The 26,677-nt window shown below is 42.4% G+C and overlaps 1 protein-coding gene across 2 annotated transcripts in view; it reads right to left on the bottom strand.

Moving 5' to 3' along the window:
- Positions 1 to 26,677, bottom strand: part of APEH (acylaminoacyl-peptide hydrolase) — a 278,020-nt gene that overhangs the window by 29,958 nt on the left and 221,385 nt on the right. For both annotated transcript variants that reach the window (XM_069206858.1, XM_069206859.1), the window contains exons 19-20: positions 24,723 to 24,811; positions 2,046 to 2,236 (exon numbers count right to left, since the gene is read on the bottom strand). In XM_069206858.1, coding sequence (XP_069062959.1) covers positions 2,046 to 2,236; positions 24,723 to 24,811 — 280 coding nt within the window. The remainder of the gene's footprint in view (positions 1 to 2,045; positions 2,237 to 24,722; positions 24,812 to 26,677) is intronic.

The following is a 26,677-nucleotide window of genomic DNA, read 5'->3' as shown; positions in this document are numbered from 1 at the left end:
ATAAACTGTACAACTATTTCAGAATAAATCAGAATTAGGGAAGCACAAAGTAATTCTGATGTGCGGTGGAAACATACATTTTAATACCATCAAAACAAATCAATACGCTAGGTGATGCTGATTTTCATACATTATAATTTGTGCACTGTCTAGTTTTAGGTCTGAGTAAATGTAATGGTCATTTCAATTGAATTGTGGTATCTGTAATGGCAGTGGGCTACCCCACTATGCCTATGACACTCTACGTCACTCCTCTCTGCGACAGTCAAAAACATCCATACCACTTTACTCCTCTCTATGCCACTTCACTCTATGACGCTATACGACATCCACACTTCATGCCACTGAATGACACTACTTCTTTCTGCGCCACTTTACTCCACTGTCTCTCCATGACACTCCTCTCCATTCCAGTCCACAACACCCTACTTCAGTCTACGTCACTCCATGACACTCCTCCCTACTCTAGAACACTCCGCTTCACTCTGCTCTCCTCTACACCACTAGGTTTTTAGCCATGCTGAACAGCAACCATGCTAGTATATAACATGACTAAAACACGTTGGCAAAGCCAATAGCTCTTGAATAGGCGAGGCCTATTGCCTTTGAAAGTACTTTTTATTTATATATTTTTTATAGCCCCTTCTTCCATGGGTATGAATTCCAGTGATTTGTCAATGAAGACAATCCAAGTCATGATTCACGGGGATATGTCATCTTAAAGTGAACACCTGTGATTGGGCCATGGCTTCCTAACACTGCCCCTGTTTGCCCAGAAGCACTGAAACTTTGAGAGAGTACTTTGTACCCAATTTACTATTGAGAAAGGATAACTGCAGTCCCATTGTTACCCTAAGAAGATTGTTACAACTCATCTCTCTTGTCCTTCATCCCTCTTTGTTCCCCTTTCTCATCAGTCTCCCTTGAGTGTCATTGGACTCAAGTTATACCTTACTGAGAAGACTTAAGTAGACTACAACTGGTCTGCGGATACTAGTGTTCCCGTCTAGAGGGGACCTGGCCTGGAAATGTGCCCTGGACTGTTTCTATTGGAGTATGGCCACCACTGATTATAGTGGGCCTTCATCTACAGCTGCATAGTGGGTGAAAAATGAAGGACCGGAATACGGCCAGAATGAATGCCAGTGGCATTAATTCACGTAATCCTTACATCACTTTATTTGTCGCATTATGTCTCTGTGGTGTTCTATGCTGCATGTTTTAAATACAATTGGGGCATCTCTTCGGCAAGACCCTCTATGAAAAGGAATGAAAATAACTACATTTCAGTTTTAATCTGCATTAAGGTTAAAACCTAAAGATATTTTCAAAGATGTGTGTTGTACCCTGAAAATTAGCAGCAAGTGCATACTAAATTACTTTGGCCTAGGAAGAAAATGAGATACTTACCTGTAACTGCAGTTCTCCAGTACTGGTATGTTTCATAGATTCACATACTTGAATCATTCCCAATCATCGAAGTGGAGTCCCACAGTACCATATAAAAGCAGTATGTATCATTACAATTGGTCAAATGGCAATGAACAGCCACTTTAATAGCTCATCTGGGTCCTTTTTTTCTTTTTCCTTTTTTTTTTTTTTAAAGGACCAAACTTGAACTATGGCCAAATATTGCATAGAAAAGCAGACAAAACCCAAACTCAAACTAAACTGTGGAAAAAAGGCAGCCACAAATATACGTAGGAAAAAAAGAGTAGTTACAGTTGAAGATTTCACCCCACTGGGGCAAAAACAAAACCTAAAGCTAAAAAATAAAGTGCTAAGATGCAGAAAAATACAAAGCGAGGTCACAGAGAGGATGTTGGTGAAAGAGGGCATAAGGGGTTTACTGAAAGGGTTATCTGACATGTGATGTGAAGTCTGCATCACGGCAAGAGGATCTCAAATGTATCTGGAGTATCCTGCAATACAGTTTTTGAAGTGTCAAATAGCAACTGTTAATTCACAAGCAGAAATAGTCTAGGAGAGGAGCAACCTACAACCTTAACCTGTAGTAAAGTACTAATATGGAAATCCAGACTTACCAGTCAGGTATATCAGTAGATCCTACCATGGATGCCAGATTTACAACTGGATTCCTGGCAGCACAGGCTTTGTACATTTCAGGGTATTGTCCAACCAGGTGACAGGCCAAAAATCCACCATGGGACCCACCAGTCAAAGCAACACGATCTGGGTCCAGAGACTCCTCCTTCAGCACTCGCTCCACTGCATACTACAAAAGAGCAAAGGTATATGAAAAAGGTGTACACTTCATTTATTGACATGTGGTATAGTGTCAGCACACATCCATGTCTCCATGTGAGTGATAAGCATAAACAGGCATCATGCACAATGCTTTCAATTTGTGTTAAGAGGCAAACATAACTTATCAGAAACCTATAATCACAAGCTCCATTTCCTCAAATCTTAACTGTAGGAAGCTGGATTTTTATGTAGTGTACTAATGTAGGGGTACACCATGCAAAACTTGTAGACAAGCCTTATTGGTTACCAGGGGCATACTTTAATAATCCAAGTGCTCTATTTGTGGTAATGTGGTCAAGCAGCTTAGGGTTATCATAGTGGAGTGTTGAGCATTGTTTGTACACAATGAGTCAATAATTAAGACACTGTAAGAAACTGGGCTCTTTGCAGGTGTCCCCTGCACTTTTTGCCTCCATTTACACTACTTAATGCTGTTGTTTTTGATCTGAAAGTGAACTGAGGCCTGCTAACCAGACCCCAGCGCCAGTGCTCATTTCCATAAATTGTAACTGTGAATAGTAAACCCAATTGGAAAGGACTTTACCACTCCTGTAAGACCAGTGGTTCTCAGGGCAGAGGTGGTAAAGGGTCACCAGGGATGCAGCACTGATTGTGCCACCAAGTGACCACAGTAAAAGTAAAGCCTGCAGGGCTGCTATGTCAGCCTGCACGGGCAGTTTGCCTGCTCAAGTTCGACTCTGCCCACAGCAGGTGCAGGCAGAGTCCTCTCGCAGCCCATACCATTAGTCAGTCATGCCCTAAGGTAGGCCTCCCATAGCACAGGAGGCAGGGTGCCTTGTGTACAAGTGTGGACATATATGTGCAAGCACATATGGCCCTGTGGTAGCATTTAAAATGTAATACTACCCCTAGTGACCGGCGGTCTATAAGATAACAGGGGCTGGCACCCGGGCAAACCCCCAGAAGTCGAGCTCCATGATACCCCGACCAAATTACTTAGTGTTTGGTGTCAAACACCCTGCTTTTTAACCCTGGACATAATGGTTGTGCCCAGGTTTACCTAGCATGTACCCAGGTGTCGTCCTTAGAGGATGCCCATGGAGTTGCCAGCTTTCTCCAGCCTTGGCGGGCTTTCCTGACTGTTTGCCGCCAAGACAGAGCTCTGATTACATAATGGGGGAGTGTGTACCCTTTTCCAGAGATCAAACAAAGGGCTTTGAAGGAAGGTGGTCACACATCTGCCCTTCCAGGATGGCGAATGATTAGGCCCATCATGGTGGTTAGCGTCAAAGACTGCACTGCCACTGCTGGACAAAGACATTTGTCCCCTACTCGAGGACAAAAGCCGTCCACTGGCCCAGGCACCTTCTGAGGTGCGCAGACAGGAAAATTAGCTAGCCAGGAGGTAAATACTTTCTGTAAGGCTAACCCAACTTCTAGGGTGGGCCAGTTGGAGTGGGTTAGGAAGAGGGTGGTAAGGCTTAGGAATAGTGGGTTCTCAGTAGTTTAGTGACGCACTCCCACCGGATGTTTTCACCTCATGGGTGGATTAGCCGCAGGACTAGATGTCCATTAGCCACTGGCTCTCACACCCCTTGACCCCCCTAAATCTAGGATTTAAGGGGTGCCCCTGCGCCAGAACCTCAGATCTGTTGTGAAACAAGAGACCTGACTCCATGACAAGGCTGGGCTCCAGGAAGAGAGGCCCATCATCTTCACCTGTGGTAGCCACTCTGCACACCGCTGGACTTTGACTTGACCAGAGACCAGTTCCAAAAAAGAAGGTGAAGCCCTCTGCAACCGGACCCCTTCACCAGGACTCCCTAGGACTAGAGGGACTAATCCTCTGACAACAGCAGGACCAGACCGCACTTCCACAACCACCGAAGAACTGTACACAGGCCCCCAAACCGTGGCTGTCTGAAAGTAACTGGTCAGGAGCCTTCAGAGAACTACAGACCAGACCATCAGCGAGGTTCAGCTGTCTGCATCATTCCTCTAGTTCTCTGGAAGAAGATTTCTTAAACCGCTGTGCTTGCCGGCACCAAGTCTTGTAGGTGGTCAGCCCGACTAACACCTGCTTTACTCAACGCTCTAGGCCCAGGGAACCATCATCACCATGCAACAATCCACCTCAGTGGCTCCGTTGTCCAGTCTTTGCATCTTCTTTCAGTCTGCATTAGCATGACTGGTAAAGCTAGCACCAACGGATCCCATTTAGCACTCCGGACAACCAGGGGCACCACTGTACCCAAATTACCAGAGTTTCGCCAAGCTGCTCTACGTAGTGAGTCCTGATCCAAGGCCAACTCCCAGCTTAAGAACCAAAGGGCTTCGATGAACTCGACCTGCGAAGCACCCTTTGCTGAGGTGCCCATTACAAGACAGCGAGTCCCGCTCAGTACCAAGGACAGCCAGAACCTCTCTGCATCCAGGCCCATAAAGCCAGGTAAAATTGTACTGACTGTTGTAGCTTGGTCTGTGGGCCCGGAAGACCTTAACCCCAGGTGGGGTCCACGGAAGTCACCCCACACGTGACCGACTGCACACTGAGTTTTCTCTCATTGACTGCAATTATAGAGTTTGAAAACTGCAAAGTACTGATTTATTTAATGATCTAAAATGATAACTGAGGTTATCCTTAGTGTATTGACTTCGTTTTGGTGTCTAAAATTATTTACAAATCAGCTTTATTTTTTATAAGTTGCTGTTGGATTTCTCTAGCGTTGTCAATTACTTATCGTCCATTTTGGTTTTGTGAAATGCTTAACACATGTTCTTCTAACTAGCCTGACTGCTCTTTGCCACTCTAGTAGGACTGAGCTAAGGTTTACTGGTGTGAATCCGACGTCCACTTCTGGACATTGTGTTAATGTTACATGATAAGACACCCCCGAGACCAATTTAGAAAAATAATAAAATATTTTGATCTATATATATTTAGACACCAAGATCATCAATATTGGGTAAGTACTTTAGATGTTACAGATTTTAGAAGAAAACAGTAAAAATAGCAGAGCTGCAAGATTTGAGGCATGAGCCTCGAACAGTGTAATGGTAGGTTGTGGGAGAAACATACCAGGGCTTGAAAAATCCCAAAAAGTTTACTAGACCTGCAAGTCGAGTAACTTAAATAATCTACTCAACCTATCTGTAATGTACTGGACCCGTAAACAAGTCTCAAAGTGTGTGATCCTAGGCAAATAGTTTACAGAGTCCTTTTTCTTAATTCTCACATATGATTGCACCTTCAAACATGGGAGTTCAGCATTTCTGCAGTACAAAAAAACCTTCTTTTGTTTAAGTAGACTAAAGTTTGCTGCATGCATCACAAGAATCTAGCCCACATACCCATGATGTCTAGCCCACATAACCTAGGACTTATTTCAGTATACTAACAACATTGCCCATCAGGGCAGGAGTGTTTCTCAGTTTGTTTAAACACTCAATTTAAAGAAATATATTACTAAACCATGATGTGGTAATATATTTTCATCTACACACTGGACATTTTTTGGAATGTTACTAACACCTCTCCACTAACGTGCAGCTTTACTGATAAAACTATATAGTGTATTAACAATCTGTGAAAATTGGGTTTCAGAAAACATATCCTTTGTGCTGTTTTCATCCTATTAAAATATGTTTTCATCACACAGAAATATAAAAAAAGGGTTTTCACAACTGGTGAAATACATATTGAAATGTTTGCACAGTTGACTTAGTCATTTGAATGTTGTGTGTTAGGAAAAACGTGACACCCTATATCCTTTTATTGAACATCCTAAGCAGCAGGTCACACGTTTCACCTTACAAAGTCCTGGAACTCTGCAGTCAGAAGAAAAATTATTTGTAAGAAAAACTGACTTTTGACCTCTGTCTGTGAACACAGAGCAAATGTGACATAAGAACATGATTTAAAGGCATCTTTTATTGCCCCTCCACTTTTCACCTGAACAGAACACCTGTTCAGTGTCAACTCGCCAAAAGGGACCAGTAAATATTAAAAAAATAGCTCGGCCTGATCAAATAAGACTCACCACTGCGAGTGGTCGAGTGGACTTTGAGACCTGCATACACTGCATACAAATACTTGTGAGCATTTCTCGAGGGTGCCTTTTGAGACTTAAGATGCTTAGGGGCTAAAGTCCAAGCAACCACTAGCAGTTCGGTTTTACCTGCCCTCGTGAGTCCGGGTGCAGAGATGGTGGTTTCATTGGTAGCCTTGAGCACTACGCCTTGAAGTCAATGGAAGGGTAACTGTAAAAGAAACACAAAGGAGGGCTTGGGGATAAGTGTGCTAGAAATCGGTTCGTGAGGGTCTCTGGAGCGCAGGCCACAGTCTGATTCAGTGAACCCAGGCTTGGGGGCTTGGGGGTAGAGGTGTTTCATTCAGCGGGTCGCTGTAGTTAGGGGATCTCACTTGGCTTGGGTGACCTGAAGAGGGGAAGAAAACAGGGAGCTGGGACACTCTTGTCAAAGGCCTAGTGGATCCTGTTGTCTCTCAAAGGCAGGTGGTGTCAACGTTGTGGTGTCAGGACTAGACATGCAACAAGCCTTGGTAGATGCAAGGACTCCGGTACACAGGGTATTGGTGCTGAGAGGCTCCTGGAGGGGTCAGCATCTCGAGACTTGGTGAAGCAACGGGGCTGATCTCCTAGATTATCTACACCTCTTCCTGATAAGATGCTCACTCGGTGGGGCTGATTGCCAGCAAAACTAAGACTCAGGCAGATGTGGTCGATACCTGCAGATGCAGAGAGATGGTTTATCCACCCCAAGGGAGATGCTGCTTGGTTGCTGAAGGGCAGAACAGTCCTCCAAGTGTTTAGAGAAGCTGTACAGCTGCTGGACAGGTCACTCTTTGTGATTGCTGTGGTGTAAGCAGCCAGGCAGGGTTTGGGCGCCAATAGGTGGAGGACCTATGTTCTTCAGCTCTTTGTCCTTTCTTCCTTGTCCTTCCTTTGGTTCCCAGTAGACTAATCTGAATTCCTGGTTTCAGGGGGACTCCTAAATACTGAATTTAGGGGAATTTGTGGGCAGTTAGGGGAGTGTAGGGTAGTAGCCCAACTCCTTGGGTGACTACACCCCTATATGACCACTTCCCGTGGGGAGTGGGTATAATCCTGACCGAGAGTTCCTAGTTTCACCAAAAACAAGATGTGGCACCCTTTCTTGACTATGCACTTGAGGTAGACCATCATATGTGTGTGACTAGCCTAGAAATCCAACATGCCTCTTGAATATCTAATTTCCAGCCTTCTCTGGTGTCAAATGAGTCTCAGTGCAGGGGGTGGCGTTCCCCAGGTCTACCAGGTCCTGAACACTTGCAATGTCGAGCAATGGAACTAGGCATCACAGGGGTACATGCAGAAGTGCGCCTTCCATGTAACATAATGCACTCTGCCTTAGGGCTCTAAGGCCTGCTCTAGGGGCGACTTGCATATATTACATGGAGTGGTTGTGGGCATTGCACACAGGGTGTATGCAATGTTGTGTTTTCAAAATGGTTTGCATTACTTCACGCATTCTGCAATGTCAGTCTGCAGGTGTTCGAGTGTGGATCCCTTAGGGTGGCATAATACATGCAGCACTCCTTAAGGACCCTCTTTAGTACAAATGCCCTGGACTCCAGGTATAACATTTACCAGGGCATTAGAAAGGTGCTATAGTCCTTGACAAGTGAGTACAATTGTTATTTACATCATTTTTAGGGAAAGAGCACTGGCATTGGGTCCTGGTTAGCATGGACACAGTGCAGTACCAGAGTCACAAACCACAGGTTAGTAGTCCAAATTGGGGCGAAAGGTAGGGAGAACCCTGCAAAAAGCCAATTTTCCTACATTTACTGCAGGGAAATACACAATGGGAATGGTTAGTTTTCAGATTACACAAATGAATCCTTACCGGGCAAAGGGTTCCACCAAGAATGTACAGAAATGAATTTTGTTGCTCCACATACACATTCATACATACACTCTTCTCTCCGTTAAAGTGTAAAAAAGCCAGCCCCTCAAGCATTTCAACTAAAATAGTGCACCTTTTTGTACAGTATGTAGGGGGCCCTCTGCAACTAGTGGGGTGAGATCTCATTACCCATCTGCACGCTCCATTCTCTCAGCTCTAGGATGAGATCATCATCTTAGAGGGTGGATAAAACTTGTAAATAAATTGTGGTCTGGGCCAAAGAGTTAGCCGGAAGGCTCTCCTACCTTACACATTACCGGGGTTCATAACTAACATCAGATTCAGGGAAACCTAGTGCTCCCCTTCACAACTCTTAGATGCCCTGAAATGTGCCCACACTCTGTGAGGCAACTGGCAAGTAGAGATCTCCCTGTGGGATACCCCAAGGATGCTGATGTGTGTGACTTAATGTAAAACGAAAACTGAGAAACCCCAATGGACGAAACCAAACCATGGAAAAACATTTGAAAGGAAAGATAATTTTAAGGAAGAGTCCAAAATTACACTAAACCTGGCTGGAGTTTACGACTACTGTGGGGTTTTTGGGTTCAGGGATGAGTAATTTTTAGGGTGATGAGAGGTTTTAGGGGTCAGAAATAATTGGCGTTTGGCCACGCATTGGGTTTTAGGGTTTCGAGATAGGAGGAGTGTAGGGATGGTGAGTGTTTTTACGGTTCACAGATGAGTGGTGTTTAGGTGTTCACAGTATGAGGGATTTTAGGTTTCAGGGATGGGCATGTATTATGAGTATAAGGGTGTTGATAGGTTTGAGGGTTCATGGATGGGCAGAGTTTAGGACTGGAGAGGGTTTTTAAGGTTTAATTACCGATTGCGGCTGAGGCGGTGAAGTGTTTCTAGGGTTCTGGATGGGGTGGAGTTTAGGGTGATGAGCGGTTTTAAGGATTTAGGAATGGGTGAAGTTTAGATGTAGAAAAAGGTTTTTAGGGTTCAGGGAAGAGTAGTTTTGGGTGATTAAGTGTTCGTATGGGTCATGGATGGCTGGTGTTTAAGGGTGGTGAGGGTTTTTTAGGGTTCAGGGATGGGTAGAGTTTGGGTGTGCTGAGGTGTTTTAAGGGGTCTGGGATGAGTGGGAATTAGGCATAGAAAGGGTGTTTTAGGGTTCAGGAATGAGTTGAGTTAGTGGATACTGAAATATTATATGGTTCAAGGTTGGTGGATTTTTGAGGTAGAAAGGGCTTTTGGGCTTCAGGGATGTGTAGTGTAGGTGTGGTGAGCCATCTTAGGGGCCAGGGATTGATTGTTTAGGGGTTGTGAGGGGTCAGCAATGGATGATGTTTATGGGTGGAGATGGGTCACTGAATTAAAGCATCCGAGTTAATTGCTTGACAATGGAAAAGATATAAAAAATGAAATAATGCCCCCTGAAGTAAAGAATTGAAATAAATATCTCCGAAAAAAATGTTTCTGGAACTAAGACCTGCAACCATTGCATTTATACTTTAAAAAAAAAAATAAGCGTTCAAAAGCCACTTTCTACCAAAAAGTCATGTATCAATTTGTTTCTACAAAGATGTAAATGTCATTCATTTTGAAAACTTCCATTAAACAGTTTAGATAAAATGGTTTCTCTGTAATGGTATTCCATGAAATTGTTTTTCTATAAAATCATGGATGCAGGTTACAGCAACAACAACACTCCTCCTTACTGACTCAATTATCCAGAACATCCTCTCTCAAGGGAAAAGTCTGACGTTCCAGCATAATGATGGATCATGCATACTGACAACCGATTCGCTCCCCCAATTATTTTTTCCCATTCTCCCAGCCTGGAAGAGCTACTACTAAGTGGATGGTGCTACCTCCCTAGTATCAAACTGTTTTGGGACCTCGTCTTATGACAAACTATTTCATCATCTCCAGCAAATTTGTTAAGCTCATAGGTGTTCTATCAAATCCATTTTCCCAGATTTGGTCAGAATGGTCAAGAGGGGGCATTTATTAAGGGTGAGAAAATGGGAAATGCCATTAAGTGATGTGTTAAAGCTGCACTTCTACAATGTGCCACACAGCACAGCACTACAGGCCTTCCATCACTATTCAAAACGAATATTGGTAGCAGTGGTACTATTCTCACGCTTCCATAAAACCTGAATTTTAGTATTTTGAACCCAAAGTAATGGATAGGTGCTCACCTGGTATTGTACACTATGCTACCAAAATAATGTTTTGGAACCTTGGCAAAACCAGACATATATGAATACTGAAGCACAACACAATGAAGAATCAATGGAGAATTGCAGTCAACAACTGTCAACATAAGTAGCTTTTTTGTTGAAAGAAGCAAATATAATCACATAAATCCAAGGTGCAGGTTTGGTATTTTAGGAGCAATTCCACAATTTCTTGTCAAAAGAAAAAATCAAGTTCTTGAAGTAGTCCAGCAGCCGACATGTTTTGTCGACATTAGACTTCGTCAAGGCTGCAAAGTCCATTAATAAATGCAAAAAATTATATTTAGTACACTTAAAGTGAACCTTAATTTGAAAAATGAAGTATTAAGAGATCGGTGACCATGTAGAAAAAAAAGAAAGTTTTTATAGAAAATATAGCTAGAAGTCCGGAATTAGTTGTGTGAAAGTTTCTCACTATAAACTAGTAAGAGAAAATTGCTGATAACGCTAGGAAAATTATGACAAAGATACCTCTTAGACGCATGAGACTCAAATATCATCGCACTGAGCGCGACCCCAAAAGTGGTAACACCAATAAAGTCCAGTCAAAAACATGCCCATGTGATTTTTGGAGATGCCCGGAGAAATTCAAAAGAATAGCTTGATAAGCATTTGTACCAGCCCTATTTGAGGCCAAATACCACATTATTAGTAAAACAAACCAATCATCAACTTAGGGTAGGGAATGCGGTCAATAGTACCACGTGCCATAATGGTCATCATGATTTGTTAGTTAGGAAAATCTGTTCGATCCAAAGATATTTAAAAAATGCTCCTTTTGAGAGAATGGCTACAGACCAGCAGGACTAGTCTAATAAATAATTTAGTCCAGGATATAAAAGGATGCCTGGAAAAGTAATTTTTTAAACAAACCAATTATCGAGTGAAAATCCAAAACATAATTTGTGTAACTTGATGTGGTTTCTAATAGTAGAGTAAATCAGCCGTTCTTCCAGCAAGTAGACTTCTTAGGAAATATAAATCATTTGGCAATGATAAGCTCCACACAGAGTGCTAAAAAGAAGCCACAACAATGGACAGGTCAGAAAATAAACCTGACCTAAAGTACTCAAAGGATGTTTTATTAACATATTAAAACTAACTTAGCAGCACGTTCGTTGTGTATTCGCAGATCCGTTTAGGATTGAGGTTCAGAACTGAACACTTAAGTAGCATGTTCACAAAGAAACAAATGGATTTAAACATATCTAGCACAGTGGTGCTGGCAGGCGCGCCATCTTTAGCGTGCCCTAACAAAGTGAAAATCCATGGAAAGGTATCCATCTTCTGTAAATAGGCTAAATATCTTTGACAAACAGTATTGCACTGCGGGGGGTTAGGGGGGGTCTTACAATTTATAAAATGTACAAGTTAAGATAAGGCCCTGAATGCTGAAGTAGCGAGAGCACAATTTACAAAACAAAGGACTAGAACATTTCCACTGCAGTGATGCGCACAGAAGTGTCATATTGAACATTACTTATCCTGTTAAGAAAACACAGAAGAATAAATGTCTTATGTGGTTGGGCTACTTATAGAGTTTGGTGCAAAGAGTGTTACAAAATAATGAAAAAGAGTAACAAGTATAAGTTTTAATGTTTGCCTAATTGGGTTGAAGCTTTCAGACTTGAAGGCCACCTAGGGTGGAGATCTCTCTCTCGCACACAGAAGTTTTTGCCCTCTTCCCTTGTGGGACAGAGGCCATGTACTGACCATGGGCAGCAAATAGGGGGGCAAAATTCAAAACTCTCTCAGTCATTGTCAACCATTTACCTGTAAACCCAGAGTAACCAACAAGATAGACTTTCAGTGAGTGAAGGTTATGGAGCTATGCCAAGCAGGAGATCAGATGGAGACATCACATACCAGTCCTTTGAACATACAGGGTATAGGTTGTACACAGTAGATCACGTGCAGCCAACCTGTACAGACTACAGCCCACAACCCATGCTGTCTTGGGAAGCTGATGACCCTCGGTTCAATTATCTTCTCTTTCATTCTAAGGTGCAAGGTCCGAAGAGAGCGGACATGCCTCCAGATTCTGACTGGAGACAGAACCCTTTTGCTCCTCAACATGGTGAGAGAAGAACACACCCAGATCATCCAAACCAAGGGAAGTATTGTTCTTCTGATCGTTATGGGCCATATAATTTTGAAGCGCTCTGGCAGTGCCTATGAAAGAAATACCTGGTAAAAAGGGACAGCTGACTGTCCTAATGAGCGATCGGAGATTAATTAAGTGAACACTGCCAGCCCTTTAGTAAATACCATAGCACCAAACATAATAAAGCAAAGACCGTTTCCTTTCTGTACCTGTGCCAGTCTTGTCTTGGAACAGTATATAAATTTGGGGAAATATATTTGCACAGTATTTCTTTTTTTTTCTTAGTATTTTCCAAATTAGATTATGTTTCAACTGTTGAATTATAGTACATGATGTAGTAGGTTGCGGGAAACACCTGAAAGATTTGGAACTCGACCCTTGAAGCATGGTTCAGTTTTGGAAATGGTATTGGAGGATTTTTAAAGGTTCTTCATTACCTGCCTATTTCAGCAATCATATTTGTATTGAATAGTTTGGACACCAAAGAGGGCCTGAAGCTCTTCCAGTGTGTTTTTCCCATAAATAATTAAATCACAGAACATTTTGTTATAGCAGGATCGCCTCTGTAGATACCACCTGCTCCATTCCCCACTTCCTCCGGCAGTAATTTCAAGGATGATGTATGAACTCTACCTGGGGATTCTCTGAGCTGTCTCACTTAATTAGTTATTATAATAACTGGATAATGAGTTCTGCTCACTCATATACTCAGCTTCTCAGATGAGGCTCTTCCAGCATTAGTCCGAGGGGGTAATGTTAAAGATGAAGCCGGACTTTTAGAAGCACGCATCAAATCCAGCCACTGCCTCTCACAGTGGTGTTAGTTGCACATTTGTTACGTGAGAAGCACATAGTGCCTCTGGAACACTTTAGACAAGTTAAATACAGAAATGACTGCTGTGAAGAAGCTCACAACATCACACAGTCTAGGAGGTGAATCTGTCTGGTGGTTCTGGTGTTGGGTTTCAAGAGAAGAGCACCTGATATAATGTCCCCATTATTTGGTGACCCTGTTTACTGTGTGCCTCCATCTGCTGATCTATAATGATTGTCATATTGACAATAGTACACATTCCCTTCTTTTCATCACCATTTGGAAGTTGAATTACAGAACCCTGGAGGTTAAATATAGATGCAGGCTGTCCACCCTAGAGGAAGCTGCATGAATAGCAGTATTTCCAGGGTGCCCCTTGTCACCCTGTTTGGATGAAAGGTGCTCTAGGAAATCAAAATAAATAACTATTATAAAAGATATATAATAAAAGATTCTCTATTGATTGAGCAGGCATGCAACTGAAGGACACATTAGACAACATTGTGAAGAGCATCTGGATGTGTTTTTTGGCTTTATTTTGTTTTCCTTTTCTTCCTAACAGGTCAACCCTGGACCAGCCTGTCAGGGGTCCAAAGACCGTGTGTGACCCGCTGCTCTTGTCTAGTTTTTTAATGTGTACTGTGGGACTTGCAGTCTTGTTTATTCCACTGTAAAACAGGACCATCCAGAATGCATGGAAGGACGTGGACTGGAGCAGCTAGGAATGCATGGACTTGGTACACTTAGTAGCTAAGGGAGACTGGTCTGCCTGAGATTGTTGGTAAGGTTCAATATCTTTTGTTTAATGTGCAGAAAACTGCACGAAATTAGTGGCGGTCAAGTTGCGGGCAAACTTTTGTAGCACTGCTAACAACAGAGAAGATTGGCATGTAGATTTCATCATTGTAAACACCTTGGGTAGAGAAAAACTATTTTAGTGTCAGAACATTTTGCTTTTGTATGTATTTTTCAAATATGTAATAATAGTTCTTGTTAAAAAAGGATAAGTTTTAATAAATCTAAAGAAAGTGAAATAAAAAGTAAGTGAACAGAGGTAAGTGAGGAATTGGTCATTTGACACATTCAGATTGTAGAAGACTTCAGAATTTGGGTGTAAAAACCAACCAACATCTCATGTATTAATATACGATTCCCTTGCAATTTATAAAACAAAAAAACAAAAAACTAAAATCTAAGAAAAATCACTAGTTAAATCAGATACAATTGTGAAAGATCCATATGGATACTAAACATATCTTGTATAAAATGTAACTTCATGGCATGTCATGTATCTGAACATAGTATAGCATTAAGCAAGTTAACTTCCAGATAATGGAGGAGACAAGAGTATTTTTTGATAGACAAGTCAGTAATTTGCAAATGCATTCATGCTGAGTTAAACTTAATATATGATCACATAGCTATATGCCCATGTGATGAAGTATCAAAAGCATCAAGTATTGGTTTCAATCCACTGAATAAAGTACCGCTGTCAACAAACATAATTAATCCATCAAGAAAATATGTAGCGCTCTATCCTAGTTGAGTCGACAATCAACAGCTTTTAGTCTAGTTATCCGGGATGTCTCCAATTTTCTTAGTGAGTTGACTTTCACCCGCTTGTGGGTGCACCTGAGCTGCAGCAATAGCATGAAATCTCAACCTGTCAAGTCAAAGTTAGTGTGTTGAATACAGAAATGGACTGACAATGTGTTGATACTGTCCCCATTTCTGATGGTTCTTGTATGTTCTTGAATCCTCTCCTTAAGAGGGTAAACTGTATGACCCAAATATATTTTATGACACACATACACAATACAGTAGACCACAAAAGTGGTATTACAGTTGATAAAATGTTCAAGATGATATTTGACAACTGTATTATATTGAAAACGTTTTAACCTATCAACTGCAAAGGGACAAACATTACATGAACCACATTTGTGGAATCCTTCCGTGGTCGCCGTAGCCCACTTGGATTGACCTTAGTGTTGTCAGGGTCCAAAAATCCTGGCCATAACAGAATGTGCAGTGGTTTACCTCTACTATGGGTGACACGGGTTTCTTTGGAATTATATTATTGAAAGTATTGTCCAACCCTAGAATGTGCCAATGTTTGTTCGTGATTTTATACATAGTGTGACTAAACTTATATGATTGATAAATGATACCCTCTGACTATTCTTAAACTAAATCATTTTTTTTTCCTCAGAAAAAAAAGAAACGTCGACTAACCCCTTAAGTGTCTTTGTTTTGCTTTCTGGATAATTTCTCTGGGATAACCATCTTGTTAAGAATCTTTTTTTCTAAAGCTTCCAGTTCACAATTAAATATCTTGTCACTACTACAATTCCACCTCAGTCGTGTCATCTCGCCATAAGGTATAGCCTGTATCTGATTTCAGATGTGCACTTGTTGCATAAATAATCGAATTACATGCTTTTGGTTTTCAGTACATTTTAGAGAAAATCTTGGAATCCTCCAAATAGAGATTAACATCTAGGAATACTATTTGTGTATAACTATAATGGTATGTAAAGTAAATGTTGTGTGGATTACTGTTGAGAAAGTTAATAAAATCAAGTAATTGAGCCACATTCCCAGTCCATATAAATAGAATATCAACAATGAATCTTCCCCAATAGATTATATTATTTCAATTTGTTCATTAATAAAATCTCTTAAACCAACCCACAAAAAGGTTCAGAAATGAAGGTGAAAATTTCAGTCCCATATGTACACCTTGCAAATGGCGAAATCAGTTATCATTGTGAACAAAACATTATTATCCAGTACTAGAGTCGTCATCTCAACAAGCATGTTAGTATGATCATTTCAAGTTGCATTTCTGAGTGACAGATAGAACTGCATAGCTTGAAGACCTTTGTCCCTAGGAATTGAGGTGTACAGTGAAACAATATCCAGTGTTACAAACACACACTCCTCTGTCCAGGTGAAATCAGTGAATTTGTTCAAACGATCTTTCTAGTCATGTACAAAGAAATGGAGATTCAACACAAGTGGTTGTATGTATATGGAAAATGTCACTTACCCAGTGTACATCTGCTCGTGGCATGTTCCACTGCAGATTTACATGCTATGCACAGGTCCTGCCATCTAGTGTTGGGCTCGGAGTGTTACAAGTTGTTTTTCTTCGAAGAAGTCTTTTCGAGTCACGGGACCAAGTGACTCATCCTTTTCGGCTCTATTGCGCATGGGCATCGACTCCATCTTAGACTGTTTTCCCGCAGAGGGTAAGGTAGGAGTGATGGAGTGTAAAGAAAGAAATGTCCATGCAATGGAATAGAGATGTATCTCAAAGTTTAAATAAAGGAATTTTATATACATATTTAAAAATATTAATTATAACTTAAACGGCTACAGGCTCCCGGGGAGGAGGGAGGGCACATGTGAATCTGCAGCAGAACATGCCACGAACAGATGTACACTGGGTAAGTGACATTTCCCGTTCAGTGGCATGTGTAGCTGTAGATACACATGCTATGCATAGACTACAAAGCATTAATCCTCCCCTAAGCGGTGGTCAGCCTGTAGGAGTTGAAGTTGTCTGAAATAATGTTCTTAGTACAGCCTGTCCTACTGTGGCTTGTTGTGTTGCTAACACATTTACACAGTAATGCTTGGTAAAAGTATGAGGTGTCGACCAAGTGGCTGCCTAACAAATTTCTGTCATTGGTATGTTTCCCAGAAACGCCATTGATGCTCTCTTTTTTCTAGTGGAGTGTGCCTTTGGCGTAATGAGCAGTTGTCTTTTAGCTTTCAGGTAACAATTTTGTATACATTTCACTATCCATCTTGCTATGCCTTGTTTGGATATAGGATTACCAGTATGGGGTTTTTGGAATGCGACGTACAACTGTTTAGTTTTACGAAATGATTTTGTTCTGTCGATGTAATACATTAGAGCTCTTTTAATATCTAATGTATGCAGTTCTCTTTCTGCCACCGAGTCTGGCTGTGGGAAGAAGACTGGAAGTTCCACTGTTTGGTTTAGAGGAAACGGTGAGATGACTTTTGGTAGAAATGTAGGGTTGGTGCAGAGTACAACTTTATGTTTGTGTACCTGTATTATCTTCAATAGTGAATGCTTGTATTTCATTAACTCTTCGGAATGAATTGATTGCCACTAGAAATGGTACTTTCCAGGCTAAGAACTGAATCTGACAAGAGTGCATGGGTTCAAATGGTGGACCCATGAGTCGTGTAAGTACAATGTTAAGATTCCACGAGGGTACTGGTGGAGTTCTTGGAGGTATGATTCGTTTTAGGCCCTCCATGAAGGCTTTAATGACTGGTATTCTAAATAGGGATTTGGTCTGTTGTTTTTGCAAATAAGCATAAATTGCTGTGAGATGTATTTTGATGGATGAAAAAGCTAGATTTGCTTTTTGTAGGTGGAGTAAATAGCCTATGATGTCTTGTATGGACGCATCCAAAGGTGTTATGTGTTTTGCTTGACAGTAGAAAACAAATCTTTTCCATTTGTTAGCATAACAATGCCTGGTGGTAGGTTTTCTTGCCTGTTTAATGACTTCCATACACTCTAGTGGGAGATTTAGATAGCCAAACTCTAAGATTTCAGGGGCCAGATTGCTAGATTGAGCATCGCTGGATTGGAGTGTCTGATCTGCTGTTTGTGTTGCATCAGCAGGTCTGGCCTGTTTGAGAGTTTGACGTGTAGTACTATTGACAGGTCTAGCAGTGTGGTGTACCATGGTTGGCGTGCCTTCGTTGGTGCTTTTAGTATAAGTATGAGTTTGAGTTTGTTCTGACGCAGTTTGGAATGAGTGGGAGAGGAGGAAAAGCATAAGCAAATATCCCTGACCAGTTGATCCATAGAGCATTGCCCTTGGACTGAGGGTGTGGGTACCTGGACGCAAAGTTTTGGCATTTTGCGTTGTGGTTGGTTGCAAACAGGTCTATGTCTGGTGTCCCCCACTGACGAAAGTATTTGTGGAGTACCTGGGGGTGAAGTTCCCACTCGTGAGTTTGCTGGCGATCTCGACTGAGGTTGTCTGCTAACGGATTGTGAATCCATGGAATGTATTGAGCTGTCAGGTGAATGTTGTTGTGAATTGCCCAATGCCAAATTTCTTGTGCTAGGAGGCACAGTTGTGATGAGTGGGTTCCTCCTTGTTTGTTTAAATAGTACATTGTTGTCATATTGTCTGTTCCGACAAGAACGTGTTTGTGAGCCAGAAGAGGTTGAAAGGCTCTTAGTGCTAGAGAGACTGCTAGCAGTTCTAAGTGATTTATGTGTAGCTGCTTCTGTTTGCTGTCCCATTGTCCCCGAATATTGTGATTGTTGAGGTGTGCTTTGCATCCAATAATCGATGCATCTGTTGTGAGAATGGTGTGAGGCACAGGGACTTGAAAAGGCCGCCCTTTGTTTAAATTTGTGGGATTCCACCACTGAAGAGAATAGTGTGTTTGGCGGTCTATTAACACTAGATCTTGGAGATGACCCTGTGCCTGTGACAATTGTTTTGCAAGGCACTGTTGTAAGGGCCGCACGTGTAACCGTGCGTTTGGGACAATCGCGATGCATGATGCCATCCTGCCTAGGAGTTTCATGACAAAACGGACAGTGTAGTGCTGATTTGGCTGGATTTTTGGCAACATGGTGTGGAACGATTGCACTCTTTGTGGGCTTGGACTTGCAAGCGCCTTTTGATTGTTGAGTGTAGCTCCTAAATACTGCTGAATTTGTGATGGTTGCAGGTGTGATTTTTGGTAATTTATCTAGAACCCATAGTGTGAGTAGGGTATCTATTACATAACATGTGAGATGTTGACACTGTTTTCGAGTGTTGGCCTTTATTAGCCAATCGTCGAGATATGGGAATACATGCATATGTTGTCTCCTTATGTATGCTGCTACTACGGCAAGATATTTTGTAAAGACTCTGGGGGCTGCTGTTATCCCAAAGGGTAATACCTTGAATTGGTAATGTTTACCTTGTATAACAAACCTGAGGTATTTTCTGTGAGCTGGATCGATGGGTATGTGAAAACACACATCTTTTAAATCCAGTGTTGACATAAATTCTCCCTGTTGCAGCAATGGGACTGCATCTTGTAGTGTCACCATGTGAAAGTGTTTCGATCGGATGTAGAGGTTGAGAGTCCTGAGATCTAATATTGGCCTTAGCGTTTTGTCTTTCTTGGGAATAAGGAAGTAGATGGAGTAAACCCCTGTTCCTTTTTGATGATGAGGCACTAGTCCTATGGCTTGCTTGAGCAATAGTGCCTGTACCTCTGTTTGTAACATTGCAAGATGTTGCAATGAAAGTTTGTGCGCTTTTGGGGGAATGTCCAGAGAAAATTGTATGAACTCTATGCAGTAGCCATGTTGGATAATGGATAGTATCCATGTGTCTGTTGTGATGTCTAACCATTGCTCGTGGAATATTTCAGTATTCCTCCCACAGGGGCAGTGTGTTGAGGGAAGGTGATGACAAACTCACTGTTTGTTGTTAGTGGCTTGCTTTGAGGACTGGAATTTTCCCCTAGACTTGGGAAATTGTCCTCTGTAGGACCCTCAAGATCCCCCTCTTTGATATTGTGTTTAGTATGAGGTTTTGGCTTGTGAGGTGGATGGCTCGGAGGGCTGTGGCCTGAATCCTCCCCTATATTGAGGCTTCCGAAATGTGCCTCTGTATTGGGATGAATAAAGCGCTCCCATCGCTTTAGCAGTGTCGGCATCTTTTTTCATTTTATCTATGGCTGTGTCCACCTGTGTGCTAAATAATTGCAGTTGGTTAAAAGGCATGTTGAGGACAGCCTGTTGGATTTCAGATTTAAAACCTGATGATCTGAGCCATGCACGCCGCCTAATGGTGACAGCCGTATTTATAGTCCTTGCGGCTGTATCAGCTGAGTCTAGCGCTGATCTTATCTGGTTGGTTGTTATCGCTTGTCCCTCCTCTACCACCTGCTGAGCTCTCTTTTGGTGTTCCGTGGGGAGATGTTGAATAATGTCCTTCATCTCATCCCAATGAGCCCTATCGTATCTAGTGAGGAGGGCCTGTGAATTAGCTATGTGCCACTGACTGGCTGCTTGTGACGCCACCCTTTTCCCTGCAGCATAATTTTTTTTGCTTTATCTGGAGGGGGTGCATCTCCAGAGGACTGTGAGTTAGCTCTTTTCCTTGCTGCGCTGACCACTACTGAATCGGGGGGCAGCTGTTGTGTGATATACACCGGGTCTGAGGGTGGTGGTTTGTACTTTTTTTCTACCTTTCGGGTTATAGCTCTTCCTTTAACCGACTCCTGGAATATCTGCTGGGCATGTTTGAGCATACGTGGTAGCATGGGTAGGCTTTGGTATGTGGCATGTGTTGAGGACAATGTATTGAATAAAAAGTCGTCCTCTAGTGGTCCGTGTGCATGTTTACGTTGTGGAAAGCTGCTGCCCTCGCTAAAACTTGTGTATACGAGGTGCTATCCTCAGGTGGAGAGGGCTTAGATGGGTAGCATTCTGGGCTGTTATCTGATACAGGGTCATCATAAAGATCCCATGGATCTGTGTCCTGATGTGACTGCATAGTGTGTGTAGGAGACTGTGCAGTGGGTGTAGCAGGTGGAGAGACAGTTTGTTAAGGAGAGTGAGGAGGAGACTGGTGAGGAGAAAACTGGCGAGGCAGAGATTTCTCTCTTGGCACTTTAGCCGTTGGCTGATCAGTGTCCAAACGTGTGGAAGGCCAGTTTTCTTTTAATTTTGAGGGGAGGTGCTGTGAGGATCTTGCCAGTGTCCTTGTGGATCTGTATCCTGGCTTGTCTGTCATCGAAATCCTCCATTTGTTGTAGCTCTTCCTCAAATCTATGGCTTTCTTTGAGCTGTTTTGAAAGTCCATGCTCCTCTGTGTAGGACTGTCTTTTCTTCAGCATCAAAGGGCCCAGGGTGGTAGTTGGCCTCAGTCCCGAAAGTGATTTTCGGGGTCTCGACTCGATGGGTCGGTGCCTTATGGTTTCGGAGCATGTGTCTCGACATGAGTCCGAAGACTTTGAATCGGGTGTGGCCATTTTCAGTGCCAAAGGTGTTACTTGGTCACCGGTCGATTTTTTTACGGGTGGAGCCATGGCCTTCCGGCAGTGACGTCCCCGAGGCCTTATGTTTGGTCTTGGTCTGGGTCAGGGCAAGTGTACTCACATGCTGGCCCGCTGTCGGTGGTCGGTCGACATCGGATTTGTCAAAATCAGAACCTTGAACGGTGATGGCAGTGTGAATCATCTCCTCTTCTTCCGCGTCGTGGCGTTCAGTGCTCTTGGACGCCATCTGTAACCTTCTCGCACTTCGGTCTCGCAAAGTTTTTTTGGAATGGAAGGATCTGCAGGCTTCACAAGTATCCTCTCAGTGATCTGGAGACAAACACAGATTACAGACCCGATGTTGATCTGTTAAGGGACACTTGGCGTGGCACCGAGGGCAGAATCTGAACGGGGTCCGGTCCATGAGGCTTCGATGCTTCTTGCTGTCGGGCCGATCAGGCCCAAGTTGGGCGCAGGTGCCCCTAAGAGCAACCGAAGATGTGTGTCTGCCGGTACAAAGGTGTTGCTGCTAGATAGGACACGATCGAGAACAATACCGACGATTTTCGATTAATTATAAGTTTTACCGTCTCGAACAACCGGAGTGAAGAGGAACATGTCCGAACCCCAGGGCGGAAAGAAAACAATCTAAGATGGAGTCGATGCCCATGCGCAATGGTGCTCAAAAGGAGGAGTCACTCAGTCCCGTGACTCGAAAAGACTTCTTCGAAGAAAAACAACTTGTAGCACTCCGAGCCCAACACTAGATGGCAGGACCTGTGCATAGCATGTGTATCTGCAGCTACACATGCCACCGAACATTTATATATTTGGAAACGAGCTTGGTGGGTAACCCATTACCTGACATGACAGGTCTCCCAGTTGAAAATGTCCCCTCTTTATGGATTTTGGGTAATATATACATGCATGGTGCTCTAGGATGGTGATTGCAGATATCTGATTTCAAGATCAGTAAATCAAGCATACAATTTTCTCTCACTGGTTTATAGTACTCAAACTTCACAAAACTACTTTGGGGCTTCTATATTTTCTATGAAAATATTTTCTTTTTTACTGCATGGTCACCACTATCTTAATACTTATTTTTTCCAAATAGGGTTCCCTTTAGTAAGCCTAATAAGTATTTTTTTGCATTAATTTATGGACTTTGCAGTCTTGAGGCAATCCAGTATTGATGAAACATGTCGACTGCTGGAATACTATGAGAAATACAATTTTGTGGAAAGGCTCCTAAAATATCAAACCTGCACCTTTGACTTATGGGACTATATTTGTTTGTTTCTTTCAACAAAAGAGCTAGTTATGTTGACTTAACTGCAGTTGTTGATTGAGCACTGCAATTCTATGTAGGTTCTTTGGTGCCTTCCATTCATTAGTTATCTTCATCTCATTTAGTTATGTCCATTGCACAATTAAAATGCTCCCTGAAACAGAAGTACTAGGCTATGAACTTAAGGTATTACATCCGTGGAACTGCTGTTTGTTTAGGTGATGCCTTAAATTAAACAACTTTTACACTACAAATGATCAACTATGGCATCTAGTTCCAATGTTAGCGAAAACCACACTTTGTATCCCCTTTCAGTGCCAAAATCCAGAATTATGCCAGCATCCCATCTGCATCCAACAGCTAAGAAAAATGTCACTGATGAGACAGAAATGTCAATCTCTATGGCTTGGCCTGCACCACAGCCCTGAGATCCTCTGCAACAAGTCTTTTTAGATTTTTGATTATTCGACTCAGCACACGAAAGAAACATTGGTGTGTGCTGAGAACTCTCTGCGAATTTGCATATGACAACAGAAAGAGCCTTGGGGCTGATGGGACATACTGAGTGTTCCCAGAGTAAAGTTGGGGGATAAAATATTAATGAGTTCCATGATTGGTGCCCTTGCCAGCCAACTCTTCTGCCTGTATGGACAAACACCTAAACACTGTGTATCATCCAATGGTTCCATTGGCACCCTGCCTGGTTACCCCACCGCCGACTGCTTACCAGACAGCATATAATTGAGGTAGCCAGGTGTTAGGTGTTAAAGAATCGTTTCTCCAAAAACCGAACTGAGCTGGACCCAGCAGCAGCAGAGATTTCATTACCTGAAATCTGACTGTGGGTGCGCCTAAATTCCTTCAGCTCCATGGACTTTCTTCCTGTTGGGAGCATCAAGTATTCATCATCAGAGGGTCTTGGGATCAAGGTGCAAAGGTACTTAGTGATAACTGCAACAGACCACCGAGTATCACCAATGTCCACTCTCACTCCTAGAGGAACATTTCTGCTGGGCTCTTCACCCCCATTTTGTGTGGAAGTCTTGGGCTAGTGTGACACCAGAGAAAGCACCATAGAGAAGTACAGTGGGTTCAATCCTGGGAGGTGCCCCCCCACGATAGTGGAATCTCGGCACAAGACAGCCACTCTTGCTCCCAGTGACCACTTCACGCATGGGCTGCAACTAAAGAGGAAGCGTGGCACACTGCAGAGGTCCAAAGAGTCGGAGAGGCCGCGAAAACCACAGAAGATGGCAGCTAAGCGACAACAGCGGGTGAAAACTGATTTACTAAAACCTAAATGTGCCTGAAAGTCACACCAGAGCATCTTTTAAGTGGAGAAGGCACTCCACAGTGCCCCAGATAAACCACCAACAACTTTATGGGAGTAAAGACCTTGTACTCAAAAACTAGCAGCTCCATTTAAAAAAAACATGATGTCATTGTTTATGTGTGGTAATGTGTGGTAATTACTTGGTAAAGTATACCTTTTCAATGAGTGGACCTTAATTTATTAACTAATATAAGTGTCTTCATTGAGTTCTGAGTGTCTAGTCCACACCACCTGTACTTTGGATTACAGTGCCTAGTTACCTTGAGGATCAAGCGCTAACAGGATGTACTCAATTTTGGTTCAACAGTAAGGAAGTCCCAGGACAACAGACACAAAAGCCCCAATTGACAACTGGAATCAAGTAACCCTTTCCCCCTGTGCCGCTAAACCAGTTCCTTGGGTCACTATTTTCCTCTTCTCTGTCCATTTTTTAATTAGGCTGCAGCAGCAATGCCAGTTTCTTGCTCTTAAAAGCAAAGTCAAATGGCCACTGGATGCAAAGTAGAGAGCAATGTTTATCTGAGGTTGAAGATATGGGTGCAGTAAGTGCTCTGACAGGACCTCAGGACACAAGTAGGGCTTGCTTGACAAGTAACCCTACCCATCTGTTAATGTTTTAGTTGCCAACGCTAAATTGCCACACGGCTAAGTGCCCATAGAACTACTGATGTTCATGTGTCATTTTCAAAGCAAATGATGCACTTCATTTTTCCTCAACATGATACACTAGTACTTCTTACCTGTACATCCTTCACATCCTGGTCTCCTACATTGCCTGGAAGACTGAAGACGCAGTCCTGTCCGAATCCCAGAGATCCTCTGTAGTTCACTGAATTGAGACAAAATATGGTATTTAAGGACTGACCTGCCTGTCTGCGTGCAAGCCCATAAACATCTATCCACACACTAGTAGAATACAGGTCCACGTATTAAGACCTGAAAGTAAAGAGTGGCTTACATGCTAACATATTGCCAATCCTTTATAGAAAGGGATAAAAGAACCTAGTATAATTTAAATCTCCACTGGCAACAGTTTTGGGAAGTTCCTTTAGTAAGAGAATTCTGCTATGCCCATCAGAAACCTAACACAACTTCAAAGAAATATAATGTAAGAATGTAATTTTGCTTACTAAGTACTAACTCTTCCACTTAATAGGACTTAATTTATTTTTAACTCCATCTGGGAGGCTGGTCCATGAGCTTACTTCAGGTCAAAATATATGTTTCTAAACTTATGCCTGAGCCTTTTATCCCCCTATCTCAAAATATGACTTCCAGGTCCAAAAGAACCTGTCCCCGAAATAAGTGTTCTTCTTAAAATGGGTTTGTTACTATTAGTATTTGAATGTCTGTAAAGTAGTTTATTCATTCATCTTTTCTTTCTGAGGATTCATACCCAAAATCTTGAGTTCTACCTCAATAGACTTGTGGTTAAAGCAATTTTGATAGCCTAACAGCAAACCATTTCCAATTTATCTTTATCATTCTCGATGTCTGACCTCGAGAACCTCACACATTCTAAACATTTCTTACGTATCAGGGGTATTGTAGGAAATTATTTGTTTCTGCTGGTTTTATATTTCCATAAATACTATAGTACTTTAGTTATTTTCTACATAGACCTGTCACATTGCTTACTGACTATGAACCCCTCTAATAGGATAACAGAATGACCAACAGGGGGTACTAACATGCCCAGCTGACTTCCATTACAACACTGCACCTCCGAATGTCTCTCTTTTTGAGTACACAACTTCACACTTAGCTGCACCGAACCTAAGCGGTCACCTGTAGCACTCTCTTTTAAAAGCCTCTTTCATTTTTTCACATTCTCTGTGGTATGAACCACTTGAAAGGTCTTGGTATTGTCTGCTTGACATACTTAGCAGAGTTCTTCCGATTGAAATGAAGAACATTGCATCTAAAAACAATCTAAGCATCACTCTATACATCAGGCTTTTTAATGAGATTGGACTTATTTTCCCAGAACTCTGTTTCCACTAGCCCAGCCCGTTCCTAACACTGTGTTCTCATGTAGGTAACAGTGCAGGCTTGGCACTGTGTAGAAGAAAAATCACATAAATGTAGTTAATTGAATGTAGATCACAATGAAATGCGAGGTCTTTGGCAGAGTCTGCAAACCATTATACAATACATTCCAAACATGAAGATCACATTTTCAAAGTTGGGAAGTGTGCTGCTTTGCCATTCAATCAAATAATGAAGAATTTGTAGAATAAAACTAATCACTCATAGGGTCTCAAGGCACTATTGGGGGCATGCTGTATAGCTGAAGAGCCAGGTCTTGAGGTCCTTCCTGAACTGCTTCAGTGATACAGTCTGCCTGAGCTTGAGAGGTAGTGTGTTCCATGTCTGGGCTGCCAGGTAGGAGAAGGATCTTCCTCCTGCTGTGCTTTTTCAGATCTTGGGGATGGCTGCAAAAGAGAGCTCGGAGGAACGGAGACGTCTATTGGGTACATAGAAGGAAAGGCGATGGTTGAGGTATGCCGGTCCCATGTTGTGCAGTAACTTGTAGGTGTGGATCAGGAGTTTATTTGTGATGCACTTGTTGACTAGGAGCCAGCGTAGGTCTCGTAGGTGGGAGGAGATGCAGCTGTGTCAGGGGATGTCCAGGATGAGTCTAGCTGCTGCATTCTGGACTCTTTGAAATCTTGATTTAAGTTTTTTGGTGATG

Source organism: Pleurodeles waltl, chromosome 9, assembly GCF_031143425.1.
Source record: "Pleurodeles waltl isolate 20211129_DDA chromosome 9, aPleWal1.hap1.20221129, whole genome shotgun sequence".
Lineage (NCBI taxonomy): Eukaryota > Metazoa > Chordata > Amphibia > Caudata > Salamandridae > Pleurodeles > Pleurodeles waltl.
This window is presented reverse-complemented; position numbering and strand designations above follow the sequence as displayed.